Source organism: Hyperoodon ampullatus, assembly GCF_949752795.1.
Source record: "Hyperoodon ampullatus genome assembly, chromosome: 4".
NCBI classification, from domain to species: Eukaryota; Metazoa; Chordata; class Mammalia; order Artiodactyla; family Ziphiidae; genus Hyperoodon; species Hyperoodon ampullatus.
The window spans coordinates 50,621,491-50,634,280 of NC_136917.1; the positions used below are offsets into that span (position 1 = coordinate 50,621,491).

General features: G+C 38.3%; 1 protein-coding gene across 2 annotated transcripts; it reads left to right on the plus strand.

Annotated features, from left to right (window-relative positions):
- Positions 1-425: 425 nt before the first annotated feature.
- Positions 426-11,885, plus strand: LOC307052549 (uncharacterized protein C5orf46 homolog). 2 transcript variants are annotated; one of them, XM_079703515.1, is made up of 4 exons: positions 426-560; positions 4,915-5,050; positions 8,457-8,515; positions 11,658-11,885. In XM_079703515.1, exons 1-3 carry the CDS (start codon positions 491-493, stop codon positions 8,503-8,505), a joined length of 255 nt encoding a protein of 84 aa, XP_079559641.1. In that variant the 5' UTR covers positions 426-490; the 3' UTR covers positions 8,506-8,515; positions 11,658-11,885. The 2 variants fall into 2 exon arrangements, with proteins under 2 accessions (XP_079559641.1, XP_079559640.1); XM_079703514.1 differs by lacking the exon at positions 11,658-11,885 and having other exon boundaries at positions 8,457-8,629.
- The last annotated feature ends 905 nt before the right edge of the window (positions 11,886-12,790 follow it).

Here is a 12,790-nt window from a genome sequence, read left to right on the forward strand (position 1 = left end):
TAATAGGGAAGCTATCCCAGGAAAAATAAAGGGCATGAGCAACGGCATGGGAGTGTCAATGGGCCTGCCCAGGTGGAGACAAGACACTAGCTCAGGGCATGGGAAGGAAGCAGAGTGCACAAGGAGGCAAGGAGGCACGCCTCACCAACTGTTGTTGCTTGCTCCTTGGCACCGAAAAGCAGTTCTGCCTGATCCCCATCTAATTGTCAATGCTGGCAGTGGAACTAACTCCAAAAGAATGATTCCGGTGCCATTTATAAACACACATTAGAAAAACCAAGAGGGTTTTTCTTTCCGTATCTGTAAAACCCTTAGTTTGAAAGATAGGGCAGGGCTCATTAGTAGAGATCCAAAAGCAAGTTGTGTCTATATCTTATGCAACAACCTGATTTCCATAGCAGATGATGTCACCTATAAATGCCCTATAAATGGAGCAAGGCTTCAGGTGCATCTGAACAATTTAACTGCATCGATACCCACTGCTACAAACATGGCTGTCTCAGTGCTACGGCTGACAATTGTCTGGGGACTGCTTGTCTTAATCCTGACTTGCCAAGCCGGTAAGTACCTGCAATCGCAGCTCATGCATTGTGCAGTAGTTAGCCATGACTGGAGAGGAAGTCAGTGGCACGGATCCAGAACATAAAGGAGAGAGAGGGGAACTTTGGGCACTGCAGAAAGAGCACTGGACTGGGAGACAAGAGACAGATCTTCTAACAAAAAGAAAGTAGGACTTTTATTCAAATGTGTTTAGGTTACAGTCTCTATCCTCAGTGAATGTATGAAGTTGAGAATGATTTTTTTTTCTTATATCTTCATGTGATACAGTGACACTGTTATAATTTCCTTGAGAGCTGGGGGTGTTTATTTTTTAATGATTATAACTAATAATATTCAAAGGCGAAGAGTCTGGAATAAGACTCCTAGGCCTTGCTCTACCACTTCACACTTAAAAGGGAATATCAATAGTTAACTTTCTCATTTAGTTGTCATGAAAATTAAATAAAAGAGACAAAACATATTGGAAAAGTATCTGGTCCATCATGAGCACCCAATAAATATTAACTGTTATTGTTATCATGTATCATCTCATTTGATTCTCATAATCTTTATAAGTAAACATGCACAGTTTTATCATTTGCCATTTTGCAGGTAAATAAACTGAGCTTGCAGAGGGAAAGTTACTTGAGCATAGACACAGGTAGAAGTGGCACACCTGGGATTGAAACCCAAGTCTTTCGATTCTTTCTATTATAAAGCATCTACTTCTTTAATGTCTGTTCCAAGCACATAGAGGACCAAAAGGCAGCATGCAGAATTCTCACTAATTAATTTTTGGTCTACAGAAGACAGTGAGCTCTTAACTTATCTCCAATCAGAATGATAGGTCAGAAAACACAGACAGTACAAATAGTAACAGAGCTTTCGGAGCTCTTCTAAATGTAACTTGGCAGAACTCCCACCCTCCATCACCCACTGTCCACTGGCACAACCCACAGGCAGACACTCCAACAAAGCTACAGCAGGGATGGGCTCAGAGACTACTGTGTCCATCTACCCCTATAGTAATCACCGTGATAAAGTAAAAAGTGAGATTTATATCCTAGAGACCAGTCCCAGGTCTGTCTCTCATGAACTCTGAAACTGGTTAAATCAGTTCACTGCTTTGAACCTCAGTTTCCTCATCATAAAATGGGATAATTACCAACTGCACCAGGTGAAATGAGCATGCTTTTGTAATCACTTTGTAAACTATAAAAACTGTATAAATATCAGCATTACTGTATTTTTTCAGAACTTTATGATTATATTGACTAAGAAACTCAATCGGGTAGTTAATGTAAATAAAGGCTACCCCATATTATAACTGAAAGGAGAAAATATTCAACTATTGGCTTTGATAATTTGTTTCTGGTATGTCAAATTTCTTCATTTTTATTATTTTTCAGCATTTTCAAAGTTCTTAATATTTTAGCAGCATTTTAAAATTTTCGTATCTTTAAGCACTAGCAGAGAAAGGCTACTATGAATCATTCTGTTGTTACTATTATTAACAATAGTAATAATAATACAGTGAGCATTTATTGTGGGCTCACCTTAGACCTGGTACTGCAATAAGTGATTTATATAATATAGATATAGAGATACATAGATATGCATATATATACATACATATATGATATACATCACAGATAAATAAAGTATCCTTCCATCTTGACAATAAGAAACTGAGAGAGTAATTAAATATTGTTTACACGGTTAATGGTGAACTTTTTGCTGAAGACAGAATCAAACTCAGGTATATAGGACTCCAAAACATCACCCACCATACTCTCATACCTCTCACTATATATACGATCCAAAGGCTGGAGCCAAGGATTTGCTCTTCACACACACTGCAATCCGGGGCTCCTTGCATTTTGAAAAGTTAGCATTTAGCATCATATTAAAATAAAAAGTTAAAGTAAAAATAATAAAATTAAATTGTTATGCAAGTAGGCAGATAAGAACACAGAAAAAAAGGACTCACTTTTCATGCAAGGAATTTCTGGTTCGCAGCTGGCAAATGTCTCCAGGGGACAGTTGCTTGAAGGCAGTATTATATCATATAAGGAACATGCTCTATGAAATTAAAAAAAATAAAAGTTCAAACCCTGGCTCAGCCACTTTCTATATGTGTGACTTTAGGAATTTCTCTGAGCATCTGTTTTCTCTCCTGTAATCCTATCACTGAACTGAATAAGGATTAGGCATGTGACGAAAGCACATCCTAGTACCTGAGCATCACAAATATACCTTCTCTTTCCTTCCCCTTCATGTAATGAAAACAAAGCAATTCTGGTCACCGTGGTTGCCCTGTGCTTTATGTAAGGGTCATATCCATATATGTCCATTTTTGCCTTAACTCTTAGCAGCATATGCTATGTACATAATAGTAGGCTCAAAAACACTTGTTGAATGAAAAAAACCAACAGCTGAATAAATGAATACTTGGTGGTTAGTATATTGATCTTGGTTATAGGTCCCAGACTGGTAGTGCTCCTATTGAATCTTCTGCAATGGCAAAGTAAACAATAAACGTTTGCAGAATTGAAGGCCATATTTTTTACTAAGACGTTCTATTTTAGGATATAATATAAATGCAATTCTTCTCACTAATTTGACAGCCTCCACACCAAAAGCTAGTTACATCTCCTTCATTCAGAGTAATGGGGTACATTGTATAGCAGTTGGGACTTCTTGAGTCAAAATTTGTGGTGGGGGGCTTCTCTGGTGGCGCAGTGGTTGAGAATCTGCCTGCCAATGCAGGGGACACGGGTTCGAGCCCTGGTCTGGGAAGATCCCACATGCCACGGAGCAACTAGGCCCGTGAGCCACAACTACTGAGCCTGCGCGTCTGGAGCCTGTGCTCCGCAACGAGAGACCGCGACAGTGAGAGGCCCGTGCACCGCGATGAAGAGTGGCCCCCGCTCGCTGCAACCAGAGAAAGCCCACGCACAGAAACGAAGACCCAACACAGCCAAAAATAACTTAATTAATTAATAAATTAAATTAAAAAAAATTTGTGGTGGGATTGACAGATAAAATACAGGGCACCCAGTTAAAGTTGAATTTCAGATAAACAATTTTTTCGTTTAATTATGTACTAGATATTTCATGGGTCATTCTTACACTAAAAAAGTATTGTTATTTATCTGAAATTCAACTTTAACTGGGCATCCTGTAATTTTATTTACCAAATCTGCCAACACTACTTGTGAGGCTACAGTAAAACTAAAAGATAAAGTCCTACCTCATCCTGGCACCAGGGTGCAAAGGGGAGGCTGTTCGTATCTTTAATTGCCGCTCTTGCATTGCTTTTAATCTCCCAAACCACTTAGACCACTAAGCAAAGCCAACCCCCACCCCCAACAAGGGACCTTGCATGTCACCAACTTCACTCTGGACCTTTGACCTCATTCCAAAAGGCACTTGACTAAATATCAAAAGTAAGAGACCTGCAGTTACGGTACCATCTTCTCTTGCTATTTGTAAGATCTTCTGCAAGTCACTTAATGTTCTCAGTTTCTGAGTCCAGTGAGCTCTGCATACTCCACAAAATTGGTCAAGTTTAAACTTACACAGTAGATGTAAAATCATTATTTACAGAACTATCACATGCTGTACAAGTGATAGAATTTCTCCTTGTCATCATTATTATACTACTTTCAACCTTATAACACACTTGTAGTTAGATCATACCTTTTCTGTCAAAGACTATGCAGTTCATCACAGACTGCTTAAGAACCCGGATTTTAATACCAGGCAAACATGGGATTGAATTCTGATTCTGCCACTTACCATCTCTGTGACTTTGACCCCCTTCTAAACCTCTCTCAACTTCCATTTCTTTACCTTTAATTTCGGATAATAACTTTGCCTCCCTCATAGTGTTGCTGTGAGAATAAAATGAGATAATGCACGTAGATTGCCTGTCATAGGTATGTGCTCAGAAAATGCTACCTATTATTATATCATCCTCCTTATTATCATTTCCATAGGTCCAGGGATTACACGAGAAAAATACATTAAAACCAAGCAATCTGCATTTCAGTCCCAGCCCTGGCATTTACTAGCTGCTTTAACTCTGAACAAGTTACTTAACCTCCGTGAGCTTCAGTTTTCTCATCTGGAAAGAGAACCAATGTCTGCCTAAGCATCAATATCTGTTGCTCTGTTTGGTTTCAGGAATAAATGACATAATGCACGTGAAGACAATAACCAGGCAGGCACTAGATATGCAATAAATATAACTATATGAGGCTATATAATTAGTGAGAGGGGGTATAAAGAGCTCTAGGGGTTCCCTACAATGAAAGAAACTTCCCATTCTTCTTGCTGAGAATCACCCCGAGATTCCATTCTGTTTTTCAGTTGACAAACCAGATAGCAAGCCAGATGACTCAGGCAAAAACCTAGAACCAGGCCTTCCAAAATTCCTAAACCTCTTGGGCTCGGAGATCATTGAGAATACGGTGAAGTTCATCGTCTGCTCCATGATAAAGACCAGGTAAGCACTGAGACAAACTTTGCTTTTGTCCAGTTCACCGTTGGTAATGACCACATTGCATTAAAATGAATGAGAAACAAAATTGCATGCATGCCAATGTATTGTTTTAATTGAAACTTGTTGCCTACCTTAAGATATATTTGCATCTGCATGAATTTCCCTGATCTCTTTTGGGGTGAACACGTTCCCAAGGAATTTATGGAACAAGGGGTTCCATAAAATATTTTTTATTTCAGGACCGAGTAGGGAGGAAGAAGAGCACCAGACCAAGGGACAGAAAGCCAGGTTCTGGTCTTGACACAGGTGTTATTTATTGGGTGATCTGGAGTTAGGCTTTCCCTCCCTGAGTGCCTCAGTTTGCTAATCTGTAAAATTAAAGGAATAAAGGACCCACCCAGTGCAGACACAGTAATTTGCTGATGAAGGTGGGGGGTAGAGGTGTGCTCATTAGTGAGAGGTATGATGAGTCCTGTCTTTATTTTCTGGTTTGAGTAATTCAAGAGGGTTAGCAGACACAGTAGCTAATCTCTCCTCAGAGGCAATCTGAAGAACCTCTCTTATGAGGGTTTGTTTTGATCACGAGAGATTGCCTTGATGGCAAATTCCACAACCCAGACTCTTCCCATTATTTTCAACCTGCTTCCAAGCTCCTGTGCCCAACTCCTAATACATCTTACTCAAGTTTACATAGCTCTGATTTTTACATCTACTTTACCCTTTCTTCATTCTTCCGACATTAATCTCCCCAAGTTCAGCTCTCCAGGGTCTATTTTGTTCTTTTGAATTTCTAGGTGCTTTCAATCTCCACCTCTCTGAGGCTCTGCTCTCTAATTCTCTCCTTCACAGCCCCCTAAGCAGAGTTTGACAAAATGCAGACTATTACCTGCTTCAGAATCGCCTGGAGAACTTATCTAAAATGCAGGTCCCTTCATTCCATCTTGCACTTTCCTGGGGCAAGGCTATATAACAAGGCTTTATAACAAGCCTTTATAACAAGCTTTATAACAAGCTTTCAGGTGATTCTTATATACAACAAATTGAGAGCCCTTGATTGGATGCTCTGGGCTACATGGCTGAGCCTTAAAGGTCCACACAGCCTTTAAATTTGTATTCATCTTTTTTTTTTTGCAGTATGCGGGCCTCTCACTGTTGTGGCCTCTCCCGTTGCGGAGCACAGGCTCCGGACGCGCAGGCTCAGCGGCCATGGCTCACGGGCCCAGCCGCTCCGCGGCATGTGGTATCTTCCCGGACCGGGGCACGAAGCCGTGTCCCCTGCATTGGCAGGCGGACTCTCAACCACTGTGCCACCAGGGAAGCCCTGTATTCATCTTTTGTGTAGATGTGAATCTTTGTATTTTTCTAGGGAAAGTGCTTCTGACTTTATAAGATTCTCAAAAAGGTCTATTACCAGTAACAGATTAAGAGCCACTTCTATATAGAAGTGATCAGGGGCCATTTTGTATCCCTTGATCTGCTTAAATCCATATATTACTATCATGTGAATGGGCATGATTCTGCATACAATCATCATGAACAAACTGTTAAAACACAGATGTTTATTTTGTGTTTTTATTTTTCATATTGTGGTTGCTTTTGCAACTGTTGAGTTCCCATGACTGTTAGTGTAAACAAGGAAAAAACTGAATAACACTTATTATGTACAAAGTAGAGTTTAGACTCCAGTTGAATTCATATTGTTATAAATCACAACAATAGCAAGGCAAAGAATTAGAATAATAATTCTTTTTATTCCTTCCCTGGGGAATTCCCTAGATATAAAATAGCACTTGTTTTCTCTGTTAACTCTGAAAGTTGACTATCTGAAATACTAAAGAATTGTTAGCTCTGGGTTCAGAAATGGTACCTCTTCTACCATTTTCTTTTTCCCTCATTTTATTCTGGGTATATGATATTCTTTCTGTTCTTGGAACTTACAACTGTCTCAGGCTCTCTGCTCTTGCTTTAGTTTCTGCCTAAAATGCTCTTTTTCCCCTCCTAGCTAGTGCTTTGTCCTGCCTCTCATCTAAAAGTCACCTCCTCTGAAAACGATTCTATAACCACTCTTATTAATACAACTTCTTTTATTCCCCGGTTATTCTCTATCACTTTACCTTGTCATTATGTCATTATAACATATCATCATCTCAAATGATTAACTTATTTTTAATCATGTAACTATACGAAAGTAGAGATCAGATCTCTCTAGCTCATTGCTATAGCACAGTACCCTATAAGGCATATCGGGCACTTAGTAAATGTTGAATTAATTAAATAAGGAAAGGAATCTTAGAGATCAGATCTAAAGCCCACATACCCCAATTTGACTGAGACATTTTGAGGGATCTGTGTTGAAAGATACAGCAGTCCTTGCTCAAGGGAACAAATCTAACTGTCCTCACTCTGTCCAAGAAAAGACCATAAATATAACAGGGAATGGGAAATGGGAAGAGACCAGCAAGAAGTATTCCTAAGGACTTAATACATGCTTCGGAAAGTAGGGGCAGGAATTGTGAAGGAAAAAAGTCTAGACTGTAAGCCCCTTCTCCTCAAAGAATTTGCCGTCCTTATTGTATAAGATGGCATGAGCAAATACAATGATAACTAAACTGCTGAATAAGGTAAATGCCAGCCAAACATCACAGTTAATGTCTAAGGAAAGGAGCTGTCACTGGGGCCAGGATGCCTAGGGGAGAGTTTATGGCAAAGGTGAGAAGAAATTTGGGTTGTAAAGGACTCAATGAGATTTCATTAGAAAGAATTACAAAAATATGGAATTTCATAAAGATAGAAAATTTGCTTTATTTAGTCCTATGTATCCGATGCCTAAATACTGTGTCAAGCACATAATAAATGCTGGACCATAATTTACTCATCTCTTACCTTCTCAGCAGCTACCCCACACCCAATCTTTAAACAGTGGAATGGCCTCTGGCATTAATTTATGCTTCTGGAGACCTAAGTTTTAGACTTTGCTTTGCAATTTACCAGCCATGTGACTTGGACAGGTTTTTAATCTCTTTGAGCTTCAGAGGTTTTTTTCAAATGTAAAATGATTAAAATTCATTCACGTATCCATTCAATAAATATTTATTAATTCATACTATATGCTAGGCACTGTTCTAGGTGCTGGGGATATATTATGAAACAAATATATCAAAATATCTGTCTTTATAGAGTTTATATAGGAATAGACACCAAACTAATAGATTTGTTGGCAGATTTAAAGAGATAATTATGCATAATGGCTTGTCAAATTTGAACTATTATGGAAATCTTAGACCTTACTACTTTATGACATAGGAAAACTTGATGTATTGCTCAAATATTATAAGATACCTTAGTGATGATTCTAACATTACTGATCAGCCTAAATCATAATTCATTTTTTTCTCTCTTTTTTTTTAAGAGGATATATGGAATGTGATGATAAAGAAGAAGAACATTCATCAGAGTGACTTCAACCAGGTGATTTTAACCTAAAAACTTACAACCAAAAAATAGTGTATTGAACAAAGGAAAAAGGGTCTGTCTGATTTACTTAATAAATTTGGGCACCCATATTTACCCATAAACAGAAAAGCGGTATTTTTTGTGTGTGTTTTTGCTTTATTCTTGCAGTCGTTTCTTAAAATTTGATTTTAAGTAGATGTATTTTTATCATCTCAAAGTCACTGACTTAATAAGATTCTCTTAAGAGAAGAAGCACAGCTGTGGGGTGAAACAAGTAAGCCCTGGAAGTGAGGAGATCTGGTCCTGTCACAACTCTGCTTGGAACTTGACTTGTGCAAGTTCCACCTATGAAAGGAGGGGCTTATATGCACTAAAATCTAAAGACCCAGGTAAACAGGCAATTAGTTACTCATGAGAAGAGTGGGATTTACTGAACCTAATTCCAGGAGAAAGGACTAGTAAACTCTCTAATCCTGCAGTTAGATTTATATGCAAACAGTCTGGTTTGAGTCCTCAGAGATGCCTGCTGTTTCCTTATCCAGTTCTCTCCTGAGAATGGATATCGAAATATAAATACAGAAATGTTAGACTTGAGAAAGTAATTCTATAAGTAACTAGCATGAACTTAGTACTTCTGTTTTAGGCAGTAAGCTAAATGCTGTATATGTAGTACCTAATTTAATTCTATCTAACATTCCCTATGAAAAATATGTATTGTTGTTCTTAAATTTCATAAATAATAAAACCAAGTCTCAGGGAGCTTAATTAATGTGGCCAAGTTAATAAGGGAGGAGGGGTGGATCTGAATTCAAACAGCCTGATTCCAATCTGTGCTCTATCACTCAGCAATAGAGCTACTGAACAGTGAATAGTATAGGAAGAGGCAGTAGAGAATAGTGATTAAGCTGTGTGATCTTAGATGTACCTCGAGGTGCCCATAGAAATAAAACCCTACCCCTTTGATTAGTTGAATTACCTTATATGCATCTCCAGGAATCATGGCCTTTCCCATCTTTTTCCCTACTGGCTTCATTTCATAACAAGGGAGTGATTGGCATGAGCTTAGAAAGCTACTATCATATTACCCTGGAACTTAGCCCACCCTTTTCCTTAAGCTTCTAAGGATAGAAATCAGACTTGCGCATTGGAATCAAGATGTGCCCAATGCAGACACGCCTGAATCTCACCCCAAAGACAGCTAAGCTTCTAAAAATACTCACTTATGTTTGCATCTTCCCATTCCCATCTTCTCAGGGAACAGCCTACCTCTTGTTGCAGGTATCCTAACCCTTTGCCTTCATTCAGGCTCATTGGTGCTCACACCCTGAATCTTTGGAGTGCCACCCTAGAGGCTCAATGTATGAGACAGTCCAATAAGCAAGGCAACATGAAATTTTAGAAAGAGCAAAAGCCATAGAGAAGATGTAAGTTCAGCTTCTATCTTGGCCTCTTATTGGTTGTGTGACCATGGGGAGGTTAGTTGGTCTCCATGAGTCTCACTTTACTCCTTATTAATACTTAAAACGTTTGGAACTTAATTGTTCCAGACCTTAATGTCGGAAATTTTTTAACTGCATATAAAAAAACTTTGAGTGGATTCACGAATCAACTGTAGATGCCCTAATGGGCAGAGAGGAATGGCTCTGTCTAGGGATATAAACCAAATGGACTAGAGAGAAAGACGCCTCTAAGGCAGAATTAAATTTTGGATGGTTTAATCAAGGCTGTCTCTCCAAACTCCAGTGACTGTTCATTTAATAAATAGTTTTAAAAATTGCATTTGTATGATAAGTGCCTCATCAAATCAAAAGCAAATCATGACTTTAGAATTAGTGATTCACAGCAATGCCTATTTCTCCAGTATAGAAAATCTGGCCAGTTTTAGGTATTTCCTAAATTAAGATAGGTAGATAAATAGATACATATATAGATATCCCATTTTTCTCCTACGACATATGCCTCTTTCTTACATACTCCTTTAATGCTTATTTAACCCATGCCTACTATGTGTCAGATTCTGCCAATGCTACCAAGATGAATAACACTGTCTCATCATTAACAAGTTTATGGTTTGGACTATCACCTAGCACAGTGCACCCGAGGATTGTGCAGGAAAACAATGAAGTTCTATGTTCAAGTGCTGTGGACATGTCTTGGAGAAAGAATATAAAAAGGAAGCCCTGGAGGAAAGGGTGGGCATTAAGAGGGCTTCACAAAGAAGGTGAATATCCACATGCAATCTCAGATGATGAGCAGAAAATGGCAAGTTCTCAAAAACTAATCATCCAATAATTGGACACCTAATTAATCTGAGATTCTCCCAACCTCAGCTCAATCACATTGACATGATTTCCTTATGTTAATAAACTTACAATCTTAACTCCTAATGTCCTGCATCACTTGAAATCATGGGGATTCAAGTCTCCCAGTGTCTTAAGTCATTTGACATCTTAAAGTATAAATTACCTTTCTTGTGTTAAAATAAGAATCCAATGAACCTCACCAAGATTATGAAAGAAGTAAAAGATGGGAAAGCACATTGTGAATTCTTAATATCTATGTACATTTTAAAAATTAAGAACATAATGTACTTGGACACACTAGATGACATGTTTCGACCTGCTGAGTCAGAACTTCCTAGGGAGGGAGCTAGGAATAAATAGATTTAATAGGAAATCCTCAAGTAACTAATGAGTAAAATTGCAGATGGGCATGATATCACTCAATATCCACCCCATGAAGTCTGATGGGAAATATTTCTTTTAGAATTTAGAGCAAGAAAAAAAAATTTCCTTCCCTCAGTACTGCTTCCTCATTTCTGGTTATAAGATTTATGCAGCTTGGTTTATTTCATTTATTTACTTTTCCTGTCTATCCAGAAACTCAAAGAGAAACTGATGACTCAATTTACCCCAGTAAACATATGTGCATTCTCCCTTCATCCCGGTTGTTGATTCTTGCCTTTTCATTTTTGTTGTTGTTGCTTGTTTCTTCAAACATATATTATAGTTGATTTCATTATAAATCATCTCAAGTTCTAAAGGGCAGAGACATAAAAATGTTAAAGAAAAGAGTAAAATATCTTTGTATTTTTCTTAAGTCTTTAAGCCCTCTTTAGGTGGTAATTGTTTCCCTGACTCTGGTTTATGTTTCTAAGGACATACCTGCATGGCTCCAGAATAAGCCAAGGGCTCCTGAATCCTGCTTTTCCAGTTCTTTTGTTTCACAAGTCCTCCAGGACAGAGGCCTCAATGCAGCTCCCAGCAAGTTCTCAGGATTCAGGTCCTGGCTTCAACCAAAGACAGCTTCTTTTGAACATCCTGACTTTGCATTTTTGCTTCTAGAAGTCAAAATAAATGTGTCCTCTTTGGGGACACATATCCTACTTCATTAAGATTTTTGTTGGTGGAAGTAATTTTTCCTGAAGCATGTTTAAATTTTTAATGATGCAAAAAAAATGAAAGATATAAAAATTATTATTATCCAGAATAACTGAAGAACATTTCAAATTAACAAAACTAAATCTCAGATAACGTAAGGCCAAAGTCACAGAACCAGTAAACAACAGAAAGAAGATTTGAACCTGACTTCAAAGAAAAAACCCTTAACCCCTAAAAATGCATGAGGTTTCAGAGTTAAAAGTTTCATAAACCCTTTTTGGAAAAGTCTTTCAAAAAATCTGAGCCTACACTCCTGGGCTAGTAAACTAAAAACTGACATTTAAAAAAAAATTAACAAGGTTATTGCTGTTCCACAGTTTTTATTACTCTCATAGAATAGCAGAGTGCCCTTGAAGACATTTGAAAATGGTGGATGGAAGAGTCCTTGAGAAGTCTAGTGCAGTTCTTTCATTTCTTCTACCACTTGTTACACAAATGTGGGTCCTCAGTGGAAACTGGTGTGGTTCTTGCCCACTTGTTCATAAAGGATTGAACCATTGTCAAACCTGACCCAGCTGAGCCAAGAAAATTCTCCCAGAATTATTTAACGTGGACAGTAAGACAAGACTGAAATCATAAAGCACAGTGACAATTATGGCAGCATTCTAGTCTAGATGGGAGGGAAGCTCAAGAGGGAGGGGATATGGGGATATATGTATACTTATAGGTGATTCACTTTGTTGTACAACAGAAACTAACGCAACATTGTAAAGTAATTACACTAAAATAAAGATATTTTAAAAAAATCTAGGTTTCCTGGTGCGCGAGGAGTTTTCCTGGTGCGCGAGGAGAGGGGATTAAGAGCGCTGCTTAAAGGAGCTGCAGAGACGGGCACGAGCCGCGGCTGAAA